Raw genomic sequence first — 21393 nt, forward strand, 5'->3', positions numbered from 1 at the left:
TCAGAAACTCCAAATTTATGTTAGCTATCCTCATGAATTGTGAACCGGAATTGTATTGTAATTGTTGGTGTTATCTCAAATACAATTGTTTCAAGTTTTGGAGGCTAGAATTTTTCCTAGAGGTTTTTCCGAGGTATATTACAATGTTATGATCTTATTGTGTATTGTGTATTGTGTATCTTGTATTTTGCACAATTGCTTGATCGTATCTTTGTACACTTCTCTATTTTTGTACAATTTCTTGGTCGTGTTTTTTCTCAGACATAAGAAGCATTTTTGTTATCTTAGCTTCCTTTCAGTCTCCTCTATTTTCTTAGCTAGCTTATCCTGCCACCAAGTCACACGAGTAGAGTTGTACTGTTTCCAATCCTTGCCTAAAATCAACGCCGCCTCCTTCCAAGACCCCACCACAAGACAAAACAAGACTAAAAGTGGCAAACTGACTACCACTAGACTCTCATGGGCTACCAATGAATATCACATAAGTACCTGTGAACTACCAATGAAGCCAGCAATATGTTTTTGCATGTCGTTATAAAGGAAACTTAAGAAACTCTAATATAAATGTGTTTTTTAAAATATTTATAAAAAACTAGTCCCTTTTCTGTACCAATTTTAGCGCAAACTGTAACAATTTTTTTTTCTGATTTGCCAAATTTCAAGCTTTATGGTTGACATGCAGCAAACCTAATGACACATGGATTTATACAAGGAAAACCAACATATTTTTGCATTTTAGACATACAATGGAAATAAATTAACAAACACTATAACAGATCTAAACTGCATACAATAAATTGATATAACTTTGATATTCGGGTTTTAAAAGTCACATAAAACTTGATGTAAGTATGTAAGCCTCACCCATCAAGTGTCATCCAAAATTCGACTAATGCATCAAATGGCATTTAAACCATAAGAACCAAAATCGGTCCCAGTTTTTCATAGCGCATACACAATATTTTTGGCACATGCTGAAACTGTCACTGTCTTAAAAATGCCAAACAACAAAAAGTTAAGAATATATGCAAAAGAGAAATAGTAGTATTCAGATAAGCGAAGTCAACATTACACATTTAGAACATGCCCAAACTATCCAAAAGCAATCCCAGAAAGTGTCAAAGTTCAAACCTCACCCAACTAACGGTAGTAGCATGAGGCTTTGACGGTATAGAATCTAATAACAGCAAGAGAAATAGTAAAACATTTAAAATAATTGAATAAGGGGATAAGACAATCAAATACTTGACCGTTTGTAAATTCTATAGAAGTCTCTCTATGCAGCAAGCCTTCTCCAAACCGCAGCACTTGTCTCAAGCCTCTAAAAGAAAAAAATCCCTGCTTAGTAGCAATTTGCTAAATATGACACAGATGAATTTACAGGCTTAGACCATAATTAAATGTCAGAACATAATGTAATAATCATGTTCGATCCTCTCCATAAAAAGTGTCCTTAAAGGATGCTAGATGATTGCCTTAAGGATAACCTTCCTCAATCTTAGCATTCTAGCCCAGTTGCCTCTAAAGTGAGCAAGTTAGATGCTACATTGGCTGATGACAAGCCATTCACATAAAGCCCTTCCAGAAGATTTCTCATTATCATTATGCATGAGTGAGTTTTCCTACCAACTTGAACCAGCATAACTAAAGCCTTTTCCCGGACCCACAAGAACCAAAGAATCAACATAATTTATTCAGGAAAAAATAGTATGGCAAGAAATTCTGTACCATAAATCCTGGAAGTACTCTGTTGATTTTTTATCATAGGAATAAATCACAATCATTCAAGTGAATATCAACTTTTCATTATCTAAGGCATATTAATACATTCATGGATCTTCACAATATAAAGGGAGTCCCTGGAACAAACGAGGATAAAGACATGATATATAAACTGTAAACTAGTAACTTAAATCAGAATGAGAACCCCTGTACCACTCGTAGGACTGATAACCTTATTTTTAAGAAAACAAGATTAAAGAGTGGTTTAATATTTTTATGCAGTAAAACAGTTTTGTCCAACTAAGATTTAAAGATTAGCTGAAGGTGACAACCCAAACATAGTTCAATAGGTGCATGTACAACTTTATGATAAACAATTAACTTTCATTATATTAGTTGAAGAAGATCCCATCTTTGGAATGTTTTTTACAAATATAAATATAGTGAGAATCGGGATCTTCTAGTACAAAGTTTCGTGGAAGCATACCATCCTCTGTGAGAGGAACAGGTTCCATATGGGACTCTGAAGAACTTCCCTCCGGTGTTTCAAATCCTGGTCTAGCTGTAGCAACAAAATCTATTTTAGAGACAGAAAATTGTTTCACATAATAATTTAGTATATTATTTATCTAAAAGTAAACCAATTCGTACATCTACAATATATGAATCGGTGGCATGCACTCATTGTCTACACAAATATTCACTCAACTTGCTAATGTCCATAGAGAGTTAAATGGGACAACGAATTTAAATCAGCATAATGTCAATGTAAAATGATTACTAACAATATGTTACAAGTGACATCAAGAGAGAGCACTTAACGGGAAATTACCTCAGAAACCATCAAAACCATAAACATTGTCGGCAAGTCAATACAACAAATGCCCTTCTAAATTTTCTGGAGTATAAAATTTAAAAATAAAGATGAGAAGATTGTTGAAGTTCCAACTACTTCTAAACAAGCCACATGATCAAAATGTCCTGAAAACAACTCACTAACAAACTCCTTGCATTGCACCAGAATATTGGAGAAGCAAATTCTATTAACAGAACCCTTTAAATTGCAAAATATACTCCCCAAAAATAGGCAAGCAGATTATGTAGCCTAACTAAGAAAAACTCGGTAAGGTGTCTACGAGATTTTTAAATAGCACTCACTTTAATCACTTTAACAACTCTAAATTAGAGTAGATGACACTGGGTTACAATATCTCACTCACATATATAACTACTTCTAATTAGATGATTAAGATATTTGAGATGTTATTCCAAACAATTCTCGTTATTACAAATAATAAAATAATGCTTACTTTAGCGTAATCATAACCCAAGCAAAACTTAACATAAAAAAAGGTTTAGAAATATTATACACTAACCTTCCCACTTAAGTTGAGCTTAGAGAAGTCAAACAAAAGATTACAAAGATGAGTCCCCACAACAAGACCTGGATCGGCACCCATATACAACATGATTATGCTGATTAATGCTGAAAAAGATGAATGTCTTTGAAGAAGCCATTCCATATTGGGGGATAACACGAGCAACCAGCCATTGTAACCGCTAAGTCAAAAAGAAAAAGGTGCTAAAGCATCACTCTCAAGCTACAGGGTGTTAAGGATAACAAAAGGATCACACCATGGCAGCAATACCCAATATCCCCATTTAATGCTGAACTGGCTTGATGTCTCAAACAATTCAAGGATGATGTGATAAGGAAAACATGCGCCAAAACAGAGCCTTCAAAAACTCACTTCACAAATATCAACAAACTCGACAAATCCTGCAAATAAATTGGCTTCAAGAAATTCTAATGAGTTTTATTCATATCACAAATGTTGCACGAAAATTCTCCTTGTTTTTGTGCTGAGAACAAGGTTGGATTTATACATCAATAAAAACTAAAATAGAGTCATGATAATCTTCCTTTATTTGGAGAAATCACAACTACTCCTAAAATTATTCTAACCTCCTAGGCTTTAGCTAAACAAACAGATTCTGAAGATTATTAAAAGATTATAATAAACAAACTCCTAACTATAAGTTTAGAAACATCTAGAACAAACAATAATAATAAAACTACACATATAAACATGATGCACCTGCATCACGATACTAAAGAAGTCTGACATAGCTTTGCAAAAGAATTCAAATAAAGATGGTGCTGGCTCCATACCAGAAAGGGTGTGAAATACACCTATGGGACTAAAAAAGAGTTTGCTAACTACAACTCTAATATCATGTTGAAGTTTCAACTACTTCTAAACAAGCCGCGTGATAAAAATGTCCCTGCACCAAATCACTAACAAACACCTCACACTGCTCTCAAATAGCTGAGCAAATTCTATTAACAAAACTCTCTTGCAAAGTACAAAACATGTGCCCTTTAAATAGGCTAGCAAACTAGATAGTCAAACCAAACAATCTAGTCTAGCAACTAATCAGAACATATGAGACTGAATTACAAGTCACTCAACTCCCAAGTAGATAAGAACTCCCAACTAGATTACAGGAATATTTAGACATTGTTATAAACTACCTTTAAAAATTCCTACTTAAGTCTATGCATATACCCAAGTGAAACATAAAATGTTAGAGCTGTATTAAGTACCAAACACCAACAAAGATAGTGAACTGGACCACAATGTTGTTGGACAAACAAAATCATATAACACGAAGTACAAAGCAAATACCACTTGAGGAAGATGCTAGAGAATTTCAGACAAGAGAGTAAAAAATAATTTAATGTGCAGGAGAAAACAAAATGAAGTATCTAAGGCAAGGGGCGATTTTGACTAAACCTAATCAATATTACAGATAAACCCATCTGATATAAACTTATAAAAACTTGTAAAATCTAAAAGACGCATTTGGCAGCCATTTTGAAAGCAGCTAATCTTAGCCAATAAACAACTAGAAGACATTTTTTGAGATGCACTGTACTCTAATGGGGTATCTAAATTAGGGGACAACTTAAGCCAAACCCGACCAATATCAAAGATAATGAAAACTTCATGTAAAGAAACACACTGGACAGCCATTTTGAAAGGAAATAAACTACTTAAGGCATATTTTGAGATACATTAATGTTCAAAGATTGTGCCATTATGCTATAAGAAAATTGGTCCCACATATGCACCTATTATATTATCCTTAACAACTAACCAAAAATCCAAACAAAATCTTTGCTTTCATGTTAAGTTTGTGCTTAGGTGTGGTGCTTCCACAACTAATTACTCACTAAACTACTTCCAAGGTTCAATCAATGCTATTCATGTGGCATGATTTATGGTAATGCACATAGTTATGGGACTCACCAAGACTTGGCAAGTCTTGAGGCTAGGGGGTCATAATCAGGTCCTAGGGACTCGGGACTCGAGACTCGAGTAGCCAATGAGTCTGGGAGACTCGCTAGACTCGGTAAGTCATGTAGGGTAGACTTGTCTACAACAAGCTAAACTTAAAATTTTAAAAAGGCGATAAAAAAACATAAAACAAAAAGACTTAAAATCATATCCTACACCCTAAAATGACATTCATATTGTTTTCAAACAAGTAGAGAAAAAACTAGTTTTTGAGCAAAAAAGGTAATTGGAGAGAAAACCAGCACCCTGGTTGAGATCAAAACGGTGATTGAAGATCATTTGAGCAAGTTTGTAGCAGCACTTGACATATCCAAAGGAGCTCAAAAAGGATTTGGAAGAGGCCGAAATTGATTTGGAACTGTCGACCATCATTTTGGAGCAAATTTGAAGAGGTAAGTTCGTATTTTGAATTTTTTTGTATTTTTGTTTTCAAATTTCCATTGTGTTCATTTTTTTATTTTCTTTATTTTAGGTTAATGAAAAAAGAACAAACCCTAGCTTTTTATCGTATTTTTTCTTATTTTGTAGTTGCAAACACTAATTGCTTTTTTTTAAATTTAATTAGTTAAGGTAAATGTTAGTTTTTTCCATTTATATCTTATTGTAGCATACTATACATTCATAAATTGTTCGAAATTTCCAAGCACAATGCCCACCCCAATTAGAAGGGCTCCTTGTTGGAAAAATGACATCCCTGGGGCAAAAAAATGGGAGATAACATGTATCCATTGCAAAGTAAAAATTGTTGGAGGAGGTATTAATTGGTTGAAGTATCATCTTGCACATAACCGTGTTGTGATGCCAAACCATGCCCAACAACGCCCCTTGAAATTATAGATGAAGTGCAAAGTCAACTAGAAACTTTTAAGCAGTTAAAAAACTTAAGAGACAGAGAGAAGAAATGGCGGCCATCACTGGAAACAATCCTTCAATTCCTCCATTTCCTAAATCTATGAATAGTGGCAGTGGTAGTGTAATTATTGGGCCTAGAATTCATGGATCTTCATCCAATTTAGATTCATATTGTGTTCCTAGCACTACTCCAAGTTCCCACCCATCACTTGAGAGCATGGGTTGGAACAAGGACAAGAATGAGACTGCAAAAAGTGTAATTGGAGTCTTAAAGTTCTATTGCACCATTCCATTTCATGCACCCAAATAATTGTTATTTATTTAAATACACCATTTGATTACTGTGATTGAATTTTCCACATTTAGGGGTATGTAGCATTGAAGATTTTGAAGTTAAAGTCTCAATTTAAAACACTTATTTTGTTTATTTAATTTTTTTAGGTCTTCTTATTGGCCCCTAACGATAAGAAGATAAAGGGCTCCACTTTAAGTCAAAAGGTGGCTGATGTGAAAAGCTAGAATTGACAAGCAACACAACATACGGAAGGGGGGTTGCACCATCATGACTACGGGTTGGATCCATAGAAGAAATAGAACATTATTGAATTTTCTTGTTTCTTCCTTCAGTAATTGTACTTCGTGAAACCCATAGATTTAGTAATTACTATTTTTTTTTTCTAATTTACTGAATTGCTGATGTTGTTTATTTTTTGAGTTGCACAATATTCTTGAAGTCAATTTATGTTTCGGGAAACACAAAAAATGTTGAATTCTTTTGTGAGGCTTTGGAGGAAGTCTTGATTGAGGTAGGTGAGGAAAATGTAGTACAAATTATGTTGCTGCAAATAAATTTTACATGGATAAGAACCCCTCCTTGATTTGGACTCCTTGTGCAACTCATTGTCTTAACCTCATTTTGGAGGATCTTGACAAACTTCCATGGATCATAACATTATAGTATGAAAAAATAAAGAAAGAGTCGTCTCGTCCTAGAATAACCCACTTTGCAACCGATTTTATCGTGTTGCAATCCTTGCTTCAGTCGAAGGCTACTTTCAGACGCATGTTTATTAGTGAGTTGTGGTCTACATCGTCATATGCAAAGACCAACGTAGGGCTGACGTGGTTTATTGGATCTTTGATGAACATAGTTTTTGGCAACCAGCCAAGGAGATTGTACAAGTAAATTTCAAATATATTTTTGTTGGTATTTTCATTTCATTTTCTTATTTTTTGTTCACAATTATTTAAGTTAATGTTTTGAAGTGTTCACAATTCAAGAGCCTTTAGTTGTTCTCCTACGAGTTTTTGATGGAGAGAAGCCCACAATGGGCTACATATTTAAGCGCATGCATAGGGCGAAGGAGGCCATTAAATCTGTTTATTTAGGGGTTGAGGATAAGTACCATTCCATATGGGAGATCCTTGATTAAGGATGGCACCTTCAGCTCCACAAGCCTTTACATGCAACTGCCTATTTCCTTAATCTGGCATTCCAATTTTGCCCAGATTTCAAGATCGATGAGGTTTTGAGCGGGCTCTACACAATCATAGAGAAAATGACACCTAATTCTTTAGTTGGAGTAGAGATGATCACCAAGATAAAGATCTTTGGTCTTCCACAAGGAGACCTCTTGTGCAAAACATATGCAAGGTAACTCAAGCGACATTCCAACTAGTTAAAAATCTAATAAAGACAATTTAAATTTGGAAATCAAAACTCTTCTCTCTTTTATGTTAGTAGCTTAATATTGAAAGTGAAACTCAAAGTTACACAATAGGATTGATTTTTATTTCTTCTCATTTCAAATGCATGGTGCAAAGATTTGGTGCTAAGGTGTCAAATCTTTAGAGGATTGCAGTTTGTGTCTTGAGCTAACCATGCAGTGCAGGGTGTGAGTGCAACTGGAGTATGTTTGAGCACACACTCCAAGAAGTGCAATAGGTTGTCAGTGAAAAAGGTTGAATGATCTTGTGTATGTTTATTACAACCTTCGCCTCTGTCACAAATAGATCTTGGGTGTTGACTTATCTCCTATCAATCTAGAGGAAGTTGATTCACACTCGGGTTGGATAATCAAGGTTAGCAATCCTACCTTCAACGATGAGGACCTTGCATGGGTTAATCAAGTGGATCAAGAGGTAGATGCAATTGCCATGGCAGAGGAGGATAGAGCATCATCATCTAGGACCTATCTAAGATGTGAGCGTAGGACTTCTTGTGATGTTGGGACAAGTGATGCAACCTCCTCTAAGCCAGACCTATATTTTCAACTTTGATATTTGTTTTGATGCCATGAATTTTATAATCCATGAGATTTGTATGCATTTGACATTATTTATAATATTATATATTTAACAATGTTGTTTCTGTGAATGTTATTCAATTTTCAATTTAAGATGCAAGTTATATTCAAGGTTATCTTTTCTTTCAAGTATGTGTTTATTTCTTAACATAATAAATCTGATTGTTGTCTGGTATGTTGCAGATGGAGAAAGAGCATTTATGAATTTCGATGATCTTCCTTCATTTTACCGATCGATAAATATATACAAACATAGCCAATCAAGCAATACCTTGACTGATCATGTCTATTAGACATGACCGATCAAGATATTACTTGATCGTGCCTCTTCATACCGGTAATCGGTGTGTATGCATTTAATCATTGAACCCAATACTTAATCGGTGGATAAGTATTTACTATCAAACCCGACACCAATCGGTGCGTGATCATTTAACATTAAGACCGATATTAATCGATGTGTTTAGCATTAACAATAAGACCGATACCAATCGGTGTGTTTAGCATTAACAATACACCTGATACCAATCGGTGTGTTCCATTGTGTTTGATGTTAATCTGTGTTTGTTAAAAACCCGATTGTTAATACAAGATTATATATATGAAATGCAGAATACAATCACAATTAGATCGTGCATCATGTACATAATATATGATATCTGAATCATGATCATAATCTCATGTGTGTATAAGCTAATTGGAGTCTTATCATAGTCTATCGATGAGATAGATGATTGAATGAGAGACTTCATTTATCTCTCATTCAATCATTTATCTTACCGAGGCTATCATGTATCAATAGTTTCCTTCAACTAAAATTTAAAATAATTATTTAAACTCATGCAATCGATGTATACTTTTGTATATGGTCAAATTAACTTCTATTTGATTAGTTTATTGTGTCTTCAACGTTTATTTATTGTTGCACGAAACAAATTTTAAATCCTTAAAAATCTCTATATTTCATGGTTTTTTCAATTTGTCAAGTCTAGGCACAAGGTCTGAGTTTGACTTTCCGAGTCTAAGGCAAGTCCAAGTCTTGTAACACTAACAATACATTAACATGAACCTTTAATGCCATAGATACCATCACCCAATCCATGTTGCCACCCCAACAGTTATCATTCTACTCAATCCAACAATATTGAAATATCTCAAGTTAAGACTTTCACATAGCAAATGATCTTCCAATCTGTCTCAAAGTTGCTAATCGATTAATTAGAGGCACTAGCGCATGGCCCAACCTCAACCAATCTACTCAATCCTACTACACCTTGACTAACACCATGCTTCTAAGAATTGTCAATTGGTAACATGGCAGAGTCTCACACACTTTACAAGTTCAACAATTTTGGGAGATCTCGAAATGCCTTCACACATTGACAATGATCTTAAGATATTATAAAAATAGCTTGGATTCTAGTGTACCCACTCAACATATGGATTACCTCCACCAATTGTCTTTTTCAGGCATTTATTCTTAGAGCATGAAAGGTGGTTGCAACTTAACAGCTACAACACATCTACAGGCAATGTAATCTTTGGTGACTCCATCTTTAGATTTGTAAAGCAATTTCTAAACTACACGTTTCTTTAGTTAGGATTTGCTTGACTACCATGGTTTGCTAACAATTGTGAAGGATCTCAAATTGTATTAAGCCTTCAGCTTGCAATCCATAGATCTTCCAAAATGGCTTCACTAACCAATAGCTGTTAGGTCCACTTTCCTACATAGCAACTTCCCAAGAGACTAAGGAAAACTAACCCAATGAAAGAATAAGGTGAGAATATTCTACAATAAGCAGATATGTAACACTTGTCGGGCACCCACACATATGCTTACCTGAACCCATATGAAATAAATACCAAGCAAGCAAGAGTGCGACATCAAGCACTCTTTCAACCTGCCTTCAAGCACATCACTTAGCATCATCACACTGGTCATAACTATTACTCCAAACCCATCGTACTCAACTTGAGTACAATTAATTGTAGTGTGTTAAATAATTATCCCATATATCATGGTTGGTAATATTCTAGAATCCTAATCCCTATATGGATTCCTATTAGAGAGTGCTTAGGTGTGTTGATGCTAATTTATGTTCCTTATGAATTAAATTGTAACACCAACTAAAGTAAACACATAAGCACTAGTGGATCTTTTGCTATAAATATCACCTACCTAGTCTGAATCCACATAATGGGTTCTAGGTTTCACCTGCCCAAATTTACCACGCAACATACTCAAAAGAATCCTACTAATCAACCAACTTAACTATTTAGGGATTGTAAGGCAAGATTCCTTACAAGATTTAGGTGGTGAATATTAACCTTGCATAGTCTTGCATGACACCTAATTGATCAATTGCACTACACACAGCTTCAAACAAAATGCATCATGCTACTTAAGCTTCCAACCTTTGTGCCTTAGTCTTGTGCATCTCCTATAGGACAAGCATAGCTTTTTTTGGCTTCAATGCATAACTCCACTTCTTAACTAGTTGCAACTAGGAACACTAAGGTTTGTTGTGCCCATACAAAGTTTTACGTGTTGTGTTCAATTTCAAGTTAAATCTGGTACATTAAGTCAAAGGTCATGTTTCAAAGATTTGCCTTGTCACTCTATAGTTTTTGTTGTCTTTTCTGTCTCTTAAAGATAACAATAGAAAGGAGCTTTAGAGTTTGTCATTATGAGGAATTGTACAACACTAAACAGGGAAAAAAGACTTGTATCTTAGTCATCAAGGCATGCCATAAGAAGTTGTGGGCTTTGAAGTAAGAAACTTGCAAAATCATACATGGACATGTGACCTATTGCAGCCCAATTTGTTGCACAATATCAGAAGTCAAGGTCTATTGATTGGCATGTACCGAAGAGGGTGTTAAATTTCAAGATAGATCTTCATGATACTCTGCCAGACTCATGTCCTTCAAGGGATCCTACTTTAAAATGATAAAGTTTGCATTACCATGTTTGGGCATGGATGTACATATCTTGAGAACCAGATTTCTGCCAACTAAAATTGCAGCATACACTTACTATCAGGGGAATGAATATGCTTTTTTAGATCAAAATTAAATCACAAACAAGCTAGCTGTATCCATGCCTAGCACAGAACCAGAAGAAATCAACATTTGCTGGCATTTGTTATGAGTTGCACACCCTTCTGATGGGTGTACCAATTCAGGTTTCTAAAATTTACTGAGGATGATGGTGCACAATCTTTAAGACTTCAACAGCAGAACCAAATTTATAAATCAAAAATTTGGACCACCAGCATAAGGTGTATGCCTCTGGACATGCAGATTTTCGCTAATTTGGAGGTCAAAATCGAGGTCTATTGCATGCACTGTTGTCGGGTGAAGAAGAATGAATTCCAAATCAACATTTCGCATCACCATGATAAGGTGCAATGCTCTGGACACGAGCAGATTTTCATTCATTTGGAGGTCAAAGTCGAAGTATATCACATGCACTGCTCTAGGGTGAAGACAAATGTGTTTCAAAACTGAAAATGAGCCGAGTAGAGTGAAAGTGCACACCCATATGAATATGAACATCAATTTTGTTTCTGGAGATTTAAAAACTGCTTGTCTGTCTATAGCTATGAACAAAAAATTGCTACTAAAGGCCAACTGGGTTTTCTTTAATTAGAGGCCAACTCAGTTCATATAACACATCCACAAGAGCAAATCTGCGCAGCAGAACAGAGTTTCATCATTAAGAAGCTATGTTCTTCATATCAACAAACTATCATTGAAAATCAAGTCTTAAATGACAGTGAATTCCTTCATTTTCAGAAGCTATAAGATTTCAGGCATTTGACATCAGACTTCATTGACCAACACCAACTTCATTTCACCTACAACAGGAAGCAGCACAGTTTTTTGAGCAGTGGCAGGGTTTTCATCAATCACCTAATCATCTATAGTGAATTTCCCATCAATTTCAGTGAATTTCAAAGAATTACGATTAGACATTATGCTATTGATTTGGTGACCACTTTAAGATTTTAGTTAGCTCGTCATGCCCCTACAGATTATTTTCATATATTTCAACAGAGATGTCGATTTCAGTCATTTATTCATTCTCAAAGAAAGAAGCAGTCTTGTAATATGGCAGCAACAGTACTTTTGTACGTTTTCAAAATAAGGGTCAGTTAGGATCTTGATGACAATTTTCTAATATTTATATCAATCACACCATTGTTCATACTCTTCAGTGTTTGCTAGGGTTTCTATATCACTCAAGGTAGCAGAAATCAGTACTATAACCGCAAATACATTCACATATACGAGTGGATTATCAGGCAAAGTATTTCAGTCTTTCTGCATGAAGATCTTCATCATCAAGCATATCACTATTGATTATTTTCCAGTTTCAGTGTTTTGTCAAAGAGGATTATCATTAAAGTTTGGTTTTGCCTAACATGCAGAGATGGTGGAAAAAAGATGCAAGAATACTCAGAGAAATCAAAGGTTCCAGGTGTCTTCTGCCAATTTGCCATGTTCAAACAAAAACTCTCATCAGAATCACCTCTAGAGAAAACTATTAATAAATCTCCTTTTAGTCATCACTACTTTTGAGAAAATGAGCAAATTTTGAGAAGGTTATGTGTGAAGTCACTTTATAGCTTGCATTATTTTGAGAGGACCTACGAGGAGGTCTATTCATAGTTTGTAGTCATCTTTTCCAAGTGTTTGACTAAGGATTCCCACATTAAATTTAGTATTAGTGGATTATAATTTGTAATAAAGCTTGCATTGTATGCAAGTAATTTATTATTAGGGTAGAAGTCGTTGTTAGCTTTTTAACTTATTTTTAATGCAGTGCATTTTACAACCTTATAAATAAGAGCTTTGGCACTTAGTTAAAGGATTCAATTTTGTTCAATAGAATTTCATTATGCCTACTTTGTTACTCAATTGTTGTTGAAGTATTTTGTGCCTTGTATGTTTTTGTGAGTTAAATATCACTTGACAATTGTTGGATGCTTTGTATTGTAGTAGGTATTAAGTTGGTAGCTATAACTTCGAATGGAATTACTATGTTTGGCTCGTAATGTCCTTTGTATTTGTTGATGAAGTAAATTAAAGTACTTTTACCTGTGTTACATGGGGAAGCATCCCCACTCCTCAAACCCATGCCCCCATCCCCCAACCCCTGAGGTGCTTGGGGGATGCAGAGACATTGGAGAACATGCCCTAGCTGTCCCCCCCAATATGAGAAAATCCGAAAATATTCTGGAACTCATCCCCAAAATTGGGGACAACAAGAAACATGTAGGGGATGCCTAGCAATCACCAAGGCAATAGGGGATTCTCAGACACCCCCTGACCGACTCGAGGACAGCTAAGCATCCCCTTCCATTCCCCCGACCCATCCCAATCCCCAAAACACCTTGGAACATAGATATTTACTACTAACCGCAGGTTTTGTATTGCAATTTGTAGTGAATTGAGTCTTGCAGCTTGGTATGCCATTCCCCTCTCCTCATTAATCGAGTCTTTTGTGTTGTTCAAACAATCTTATTCTTTTGTGTACTTGCACTGCTCAATCTTTACATTTTCTTAACATAAGTGTGTAGTTAGCATGGGTTTTGTGTTCAATCAAAAAGCATAAAAATCCTTTGCCTTTAGTTGAAATGTGTGTCAACATTTTGCCCTAGGTGGATCCAAAAAGACACGTTTAGTTTTGTTTAGCATGAGTTTAAACCACATAGAAAACACAATACAAATTGTAAAGAGCAAATACATATTGTTTAGATAAAGTTAGTTTTCTGATAGGGAGCTCCCCCTTGTTATTTTAAGCTCAGTTCTATAATACACGTTCTGTTTTTGTCACACTAAAAGGTGTGAATTAAAATGCTTATAGTTTTTGACAGTTCTACTAGGGAACAAGAATGATGCCCAATTACAACAGTCTACACTTGATCATGAAGGAAAGGGACTCTTATTCATTCTTCTCCAAAAGAAGATTCTTCTTTGACAACATTACCAATACTTGTTGAAATAATTTCAGCTTTAGAAGAAGAAACCTTGCAAGCAATGGTTAATCAAGAGGGCAACACTAATAACAACAATCAGCCAACTCCATAATAGCCATGTGGAAATTAATTTGGTTTGTTAACATTGGCAAAGCATCATGACCTTCCTCGTGGATTAATAAAGAATTTTACAAAGTTATGTGGCGATGGCATTCACCCTTCATCACTGCATGTGGAATTTTGACTATTTGCAGTTCACTTCTTTGTAGAAAAACTATAAGTTGTATAGATTGATTGGTTTCACCATCTCATTGTTGGTCCTATTATTAATTGGGAGTTATTGGGCAAGAGATTCTATGCACACTTCAAACCAGCTAAGGTCATCTCTTGTTTACAAGACTCTCAAATGCCAAGAGAGATGATAGTGAAACTGTGAGGGAGTTTGTTGCAACATTTAACAATATAGTTACCTAGGTCACTAACACTCTAAATCCTTCTTGTAAGATTTTTCATAGTTCCTTCATTAGCACCCTATCACTAAATATTGCTTTCTTTCTAAAGACAAACCATGCTATTGTATTGAACACTGCTCAAGAACATACAACTAAGTTGGTGGATCATATGATAGATTTAGAAGATTTCAAAGAGATTGAATCACACTATTAGTACAAACATCAATTGATCATATATTGCAAAAGTAGCATGTGGTGTGGCAAGTATGAAGGAATACCTAGCCTTGAGCACTCAACTGCCTCAACAATATCCACCTCCTCCAAGAAAAACTAATTCTTTTATCACTTGTAACAGACACAAATCTCATTTGCCTACTCCATCAATGCTAGTAGTAGAAGCATCTTTTTCATCACACGTACTATATGTTCCACAATACAAAATAACATGATGGAAGAAGAAGTCTTCAAATGCAAAGGTACAAACATATTCTAACAGCTTCAAATATAAATGAAAGGTTTTTGGGTGATCCTCAAAGTCAATTAGATGAAACAATTCTATGATGGGATATACCCAATACGAACCTAAAAAGATAAGGAATAATTTTCACACTCATACATTGAACAATGTTATGTGTTCACATAATCAAGAACTACCAATAAAACAACAATATCCACAAGAAGCAAAAATTTTGCCTACTTTGTTCACATTTTATGAAGTTGAAGAGGGATTGATCGATAAAGTAAGAGTCTAATATTTCCCTAGTAAGTCGCGCATTTTTTGAAGAGAATGAGCTCAAATCAGAATCTAAAGAGGCAAGTTCTATATCAATCATTTCCACCAAGCAAGAAGAATATAGTTATATGCTAAAGAGTTGAAGATAGAAAATTTAACAATAGGAATTGATAATTTTGTTCAACATACAAAAGATATTTTCTCTCCTGAGACAATTTAGCTTCATGTTTGGCAGTTTTCATAAAAGAGATAATGATGAAAAAACCTAGTTGATATTTCCTAAGATGACAAAGACTCTTCTGCCAAAGGTTGGTGATATCAGTGGAGAATCAGAGTTTACTAAATAACAGTTTCTTCTTGAAGATAATTCAGCAATAGAGGCACTCATCAGATCGGAAGTCTCTGTGGAGGATCGTACATTCATTACCAAATTTTTGACAATTTTATGCAATACCTTGAAAGCAAGTCTTCAATGGAGGAGACAATGAATTTCCTCTTGAGGTTTGACTCATCCTCATCTTCAATAGATTCCATCTATGTTGACAATAAAGCAATTGTTGAGCATTCAACGCTTATCAATGAACCTATGCCAGAAAAGGTTGCTACGAAGTATAATAATATTTCATTCTAGATGAATTCGGCCCAAGATCCAATTGTTTCAACACATATAGGTGAGGTAAAGCTTATACATCTAGTTATGATCAATGAAGGCATAGGTACTGAAAGGTCATGAGATCCTTAATGATCTTATGGTAGAGTGTGTCGAAGTAACATATCAAGAGGATTTGATGTATGAAAAAGAAACAAAGAATGAGTTGATCAACATTCTTGAAGAGGTACTGCAGCATGACTTAGCAAGAAATATCAAAAAAAGAAGAAGAATATCTCCAAAAGATGTGATTGAGTTTCAATGAGATCGAAGACTATCCTAAATCACACAACATTGATAAATTCTTATCAAAGTTTTCTCTATATGAGACTCAAAGCCTTCCTGCAACTTTCACTGCCACAAACCTTTCACACCATTTGCAAAGATTCAACAGCTGGTTTCTCAACTTACAAGAAAAGGTTGATACTTTTCCTAGCCTGTAAATACTTTTGTGTAACCAATTTTGTTTACCTTTATTCACACTCATAAGAGTATTTTTGTTTTTATATTGTTCCATATTGTGTTTCTCAATTTGTGATGTTTTTGTTATGTACTATATTGTACTTCACCTTTTTTGTTATGATGCCGTGTTATTTAAATTTAGATGTCTTAGGATGATCTTCTTTTAGATGGTTTGGAAATAGCCTGACTATGTACCCAACTAATAAAGAACCACTCTACCATAAAATTAGACATTTTAAAGTTCTCATATGGAGCAACTATATATTGTGGTCCCCAAACAAAGCCAATTGTTGTACCCATACGAAAAATTTTCATATCGTGTTCAATTTCAAACTAAATCTTGTCATTTTGTTGAATAAAAGGTCATGTTTCAAAGCTTTATCTTGTCAATCTTTGTTATTTTAGTTTGTCTTTATCTATCACTTAGCAAGAACAACATAAAGGAGCTTAAGAATTTTTGACATGACGGAGAACGGTAGTCAAATATGTAATGTCCCCTTTTTAGGACTGAGTCGAATCAGTGGGGCCCACAACCTATCTTGATTCCCCACATGCTGAAGGGAAAAATCGCAGAAAATAATTTATAAAGTGTTCAAAAGCACCTAAATTATAATGTTGAAAAAGGGCAATTTATTATTTTTACTTTGGGCAAAAAAGCAAATAAAAAACATAAAGTGAAAATTTTCTGTTATTGATTTTTCTGGATTTAACTTTGTAAATATTTTTACATCAAACTTTTCAGATCAAACTCTATGATCCATCATCTGGGATCAAACCCTTTTCTCATGCTTTCATCCCCTGATGATGGATCATAGAGTTTGATCCAAAACATTGGACATAAAAATAATTACACACTTGAATCCAGAAAAATCAATAAGAGAACATTTATGGACTCTGGAAATTTTATGTTTCTAAATAAAGTGAAAATATTGAATAAAATACAATAAATGTTAATCACCTAAAAGGCAACTAATAATTAAAAAGTAAAAAGGATGCATATTCAAAATAAAATAAATAATTACTTTTTACGGTTGCTGGAAAAAGCGCAAAAACAAAAATACTGGAGAAAAAGTATTCATTCTATCGTTGTCGATTCTCAAAAACCCTAATGCAAAGATTTGGTTCATCAATTTTCCTCTAGGATGAAAACCCTCTCAGATATTCGGGAATCAAAGGACGAAAACCCTCCAATTTTGTGTGATTGGCTTCACCCAGAAGCTTTGGGCTTACAGGTATTTACAGGCTTTCATGATTTTCAATTATAGGTGATAAGATTATTTGTTCCAGAAGTTCTGGCTTATTTGAATAGATTGAGTGAGCTGGTCAATGTATTGATTCAGCTGTATGAGCAATCAAAAGATCAATTACCAATTGTACCATCTACAGAATAATAATCAGTCATACAAGTCAATAATGGCGAAATAAATTCAGAGAGGGAATGCAGGTGAAAGGGGACTCAGCCAATGATTTAAAAGGGGTCGATTCCAACCTACATTGTGACATGGAGGCTCACAGGACAGCATATCACACCCACTTTAATAGCCAAGCCTTTGACCAATATTAAACGTGTTTGGAGGACTGTGGGACTAGGCAAGTTGCATCTTGAGATATCTGTTGTGTTTCTTTATCTCCTTCCACTAGCTACAACTAGTCACCCACTGTGCACACTTTGTTATCTGCAGCGGCACAGGAGTATGCAGATTGGAGTATTTAAATGTTTATTCTCTGCTGCCACCTCAGCAATTTAGGAGGTCAGTCCACGGGATTGTGGTTTTTGATCATTTCCTACTTCTACCTAAGCCGCCAGCCTCAAAACAAGTTGAGTGTTACGAAATATAATTGTTTTTTATTGGTAACCTCCACTATCTAAAGTCATGTTGTGACGTATTCACACATCGCCCCATTGTAAAATGGGACCCCTACTTTTTGCTTTTTGGGGTTTGTTTCTAGGTCTTTTAGGGTTTTGTCTATTAGCCTTTGCATGTTGAGTGTTGCCAGAGGGATCACTAAGAGAGCAGGCTCTAATTTAGCTAAAGGTGAGTCAGTGGATGCTCCGGGTTAGGGTCATCTTTGAAAGTCTTCCTTAGGACAAAGTTTTTCTCTTGTTGCTAATTGTGTCTTGTTTGAGTTTCAAGAGGTCAATAAAGCTTGGTGAAAGAATATCATCTTTGAAGGTCTGAGTTAGGTCAAATTGGTGAGTGATGAAATCTGGAATGTCATCCTGATCTTCAAATGTCCTGAAATTTGGCTGTCTGGAATGTCATCTTGATCTTCAAATGTCCTGAAATTTGGTTGTCTGGAATGTCATCCAGATCCTGAAATTTGACAAGTCTGGAAAATTGAAGAATCCTCCAAAAACTAGATTTTGCATTATAACTCCTGGAGGTCCGAAACCACTCTCAAACATCCTGACAGTATATATGGAATATAACTTAAAGTATAAGTTTATACTTAAATGTTATATTCCATACATGAATCCTGACGGAGAGACCAAAATGTCAAATTTCGCTCCTAACCCTTCCAAAGGGTCCAAAGCGAATTTCAATTTCGCTCCTGACCCTTCCAAAGGGTCCAGAGCGAAATTCTTCATAAGACATTCTACTTTGACCCAAACTTAGAACTAACTCATTCCCAGGCATTATTGAGGGCAAACACTTGTTTGGATGAAGAAATGTGAGAAATGAAGTCAAGATTTGAGCCTAAATGTGAATTTCGCTCCTGACACTTCCAAACGGTCCAGAGGGAAATTCTCCCTAGACACTATTTTCTCCCTTGTTTGGGCTAACATCCTTGTTCCTTAGACATGGTGGGGGTAAATTGGTCATGTTCTTGCCTAAGGAAGTGATTGAAAGTATTGAAAAGTGAGGGTTTTGTCCAAGAATGGGAATTTCGCTCCTGATCCTTCCAAAGGGTCCAGAGCGAAATTCCCCATAAACCTCATTTTCTTCCTTATTTAGACCAACATTCTAGTTCCTTGGACATATTTGGAAGTGGATTAACATGTCTTTGCCTTTTGAAGTGATGGGATGTAAAAATGAGAAGGATTTTGTCCTAAAACTAGAATTTCGCTCCTGACCCTTCCAAAGGGTCTAGAGCGAAATTCTAGGAAACTCATATTTTCTTCTTGGAGATGGTCAAATTCTTGAGTTTTGTGGCATGGTTGGAAAGACTTTGATGTGTTCTTGCCTTTGAAAATTGGGTTGAGGCGACGGAGTAGTCAGAATCAACCCAAAGTAGGAATTTCGCTCCTGACCCTTCCAAAGGGTCCAGAGCGAAAATCCTTATAACTCTCATTTGCTTCCTTGTTTTGGCTAGGCGTTGGAGTCCAAGGCATGTTGGAGGGTAGATTGGTATGTTCTTGCCTTGAGAGGTAGTTGGACGCATTGAAAGATGAAGATTTTGCCTAGAGCAAGAATTTCGCTCCTGACCCTTCCAAAGGGTCCAAAGCGAAATTCTTGATAAACCTCTTTTGCTTCCATGTTTAGGCCCCAAACCTTGTTCCTTGGGCGAAGAGTGGTGTATTTTTACCTTGCAAAGAAGATTGGAGTTGAAAAGATGAAGAGTCAAGCCTAGAGTTGAAATTTTGCTCCTGACCCTTCCAAAGGGTCCAGAGCGAAATTTCACAAAACCACTCTTTTCCCTCAATTTTGTGCCAAGTCAAGTGTGGACTAATAAGATGAATTAGGATTGGAGATGTCTTTGGGCATAACTCTGGATCGCTAAAAATCAACAAATGTGAAGGAATTAAGCAAAAACAAGGATTTCGCTCCTGACCCTTCCAAAGGGTCCAGAGTGAAAATCCTAAAACCTATTCCATCCTCCAAAGTTTGTGTCAAGACAAGCCTAGGCCAAGGTGAGAGAACTTGGGAGATGCCCCTAGGATTGTCCTGGAATGGGTTTTGGCCATCAAAGATGTAGATTTTAGGCTAGGCCAAGGATTTTGCTCCTGACCCTTCCAGAGGGTCCACGGCGAAATCCTAAATAGGTCCTGTCCCTGGCCATGGTTTTTTAGCGAAATTCTCCTTTTTAGCCATGTTGAGGTCAAGCAAGTGTTGTTATGTTGAGAGATAGATCCAAAGGTGAGAATCAAGTAAGAACAAAGTGAGAGGAATGGAGTTGAATGAGGGAAAACAAGCAAGAAATGAATTTCGCTCCTGACCCTTCCAGAAGGTCCAGGGCAAAATTCTTCAAACCACCTATTTTTTCCTTGATTGAAGCCAAAACATTGATCCCTATGGCATGATTGGAAGAAAAGTGATGTATTCTCGCCTTGCAAGATAGATTGGAGTGAAGGAAATGAAATATCAAGTGAAAAACTTGAATTTCGCTCCTGACCCTTCCAAAGGGTCCCGAGCGATATTCTCAAAATGTCATTTTTCCTTCAAGTTTGTGCTAGGCCAGGATAGTGACCAAGGTGAATTGGACTTAAAGATGGCCATAGGCATGTGTTTGAATAGGTTATGAGTCCAAGAGGTAAGGATTTTGAGCTAAAGAATGAATTTCGCTTCTGACCCTTCCAAAGGGTCCAGAGCGAAATTCTCAATTTCACCTAAATTGCTCATGATGAAGGTCGGGAGATGGATTCCCAGGCCTTGGTGGAGAGAGGACTAGTGTATGCTTGCCTTGGAAGACATTTCGGAGTGGAGGAGTGACAGAACTTGAGCCTAAACTAGAATTTCGCTCCTGACCCTTCCAAAGGGTCCAGAGCGAAATCCTCAAAAACTCCATTTTTCTCCAATTTTGCATCAAGCTTGATGTTGGTTGAGATTAAAGGGATCCTTAGGCATGCATTTGAGCAAGTTGTGGTCACAAGTTGTGAAGATTTTGTCCTAAAATGCAAATTTCGCTCCTAACCCTTCCAAAGGATC

At 35.8% G+C, this 21393-nt stretch overlaps 1 protein-coding gene across 2 annotated transcripts in view; it reads right to left on the bottom strand.

Annotated features, from left to right (window-relative positions):
• Nucleotides 1-784: 784 nt before the first annotated feature.
• The window catches only part of LOC131061507 (uncharacterized), a 126192-nt gene continuing 105583 nt past the window's right edge, over nt 785-21393 (bottom strand). The window contains exon 8 of one of the 2 annotated variants that reach the window (XM_057995225.2): nt 785-2284. In XM_057995225.2, the coding sequence (XP_057851208.1) occupies nt 2115-2284 (170 nt within the window). In that variant the 3' untranslated portion in view covers nt 785-2114. The remainder of the gene's footprint in view (nt 2285-21393) is intronic. The other variant, XR_009110544.2, reaches the window with a different exon arrangement.

The sequence above is a fragment of the Cryptomeria japonica genome, chromosome 8, assembly GCF_030272615.1.
Source record: "Cryptomeria japonica chromosome 8, Sugi_1.0, whole genome shotgun sequence".
Classification (NCBI taxonomy): Eukaryota; Viridiplantae; Streptophyta; class Pinopsida; order Cupressales; family Cupressaceae; genus Cryptomeria; species Cryptomeria japonica.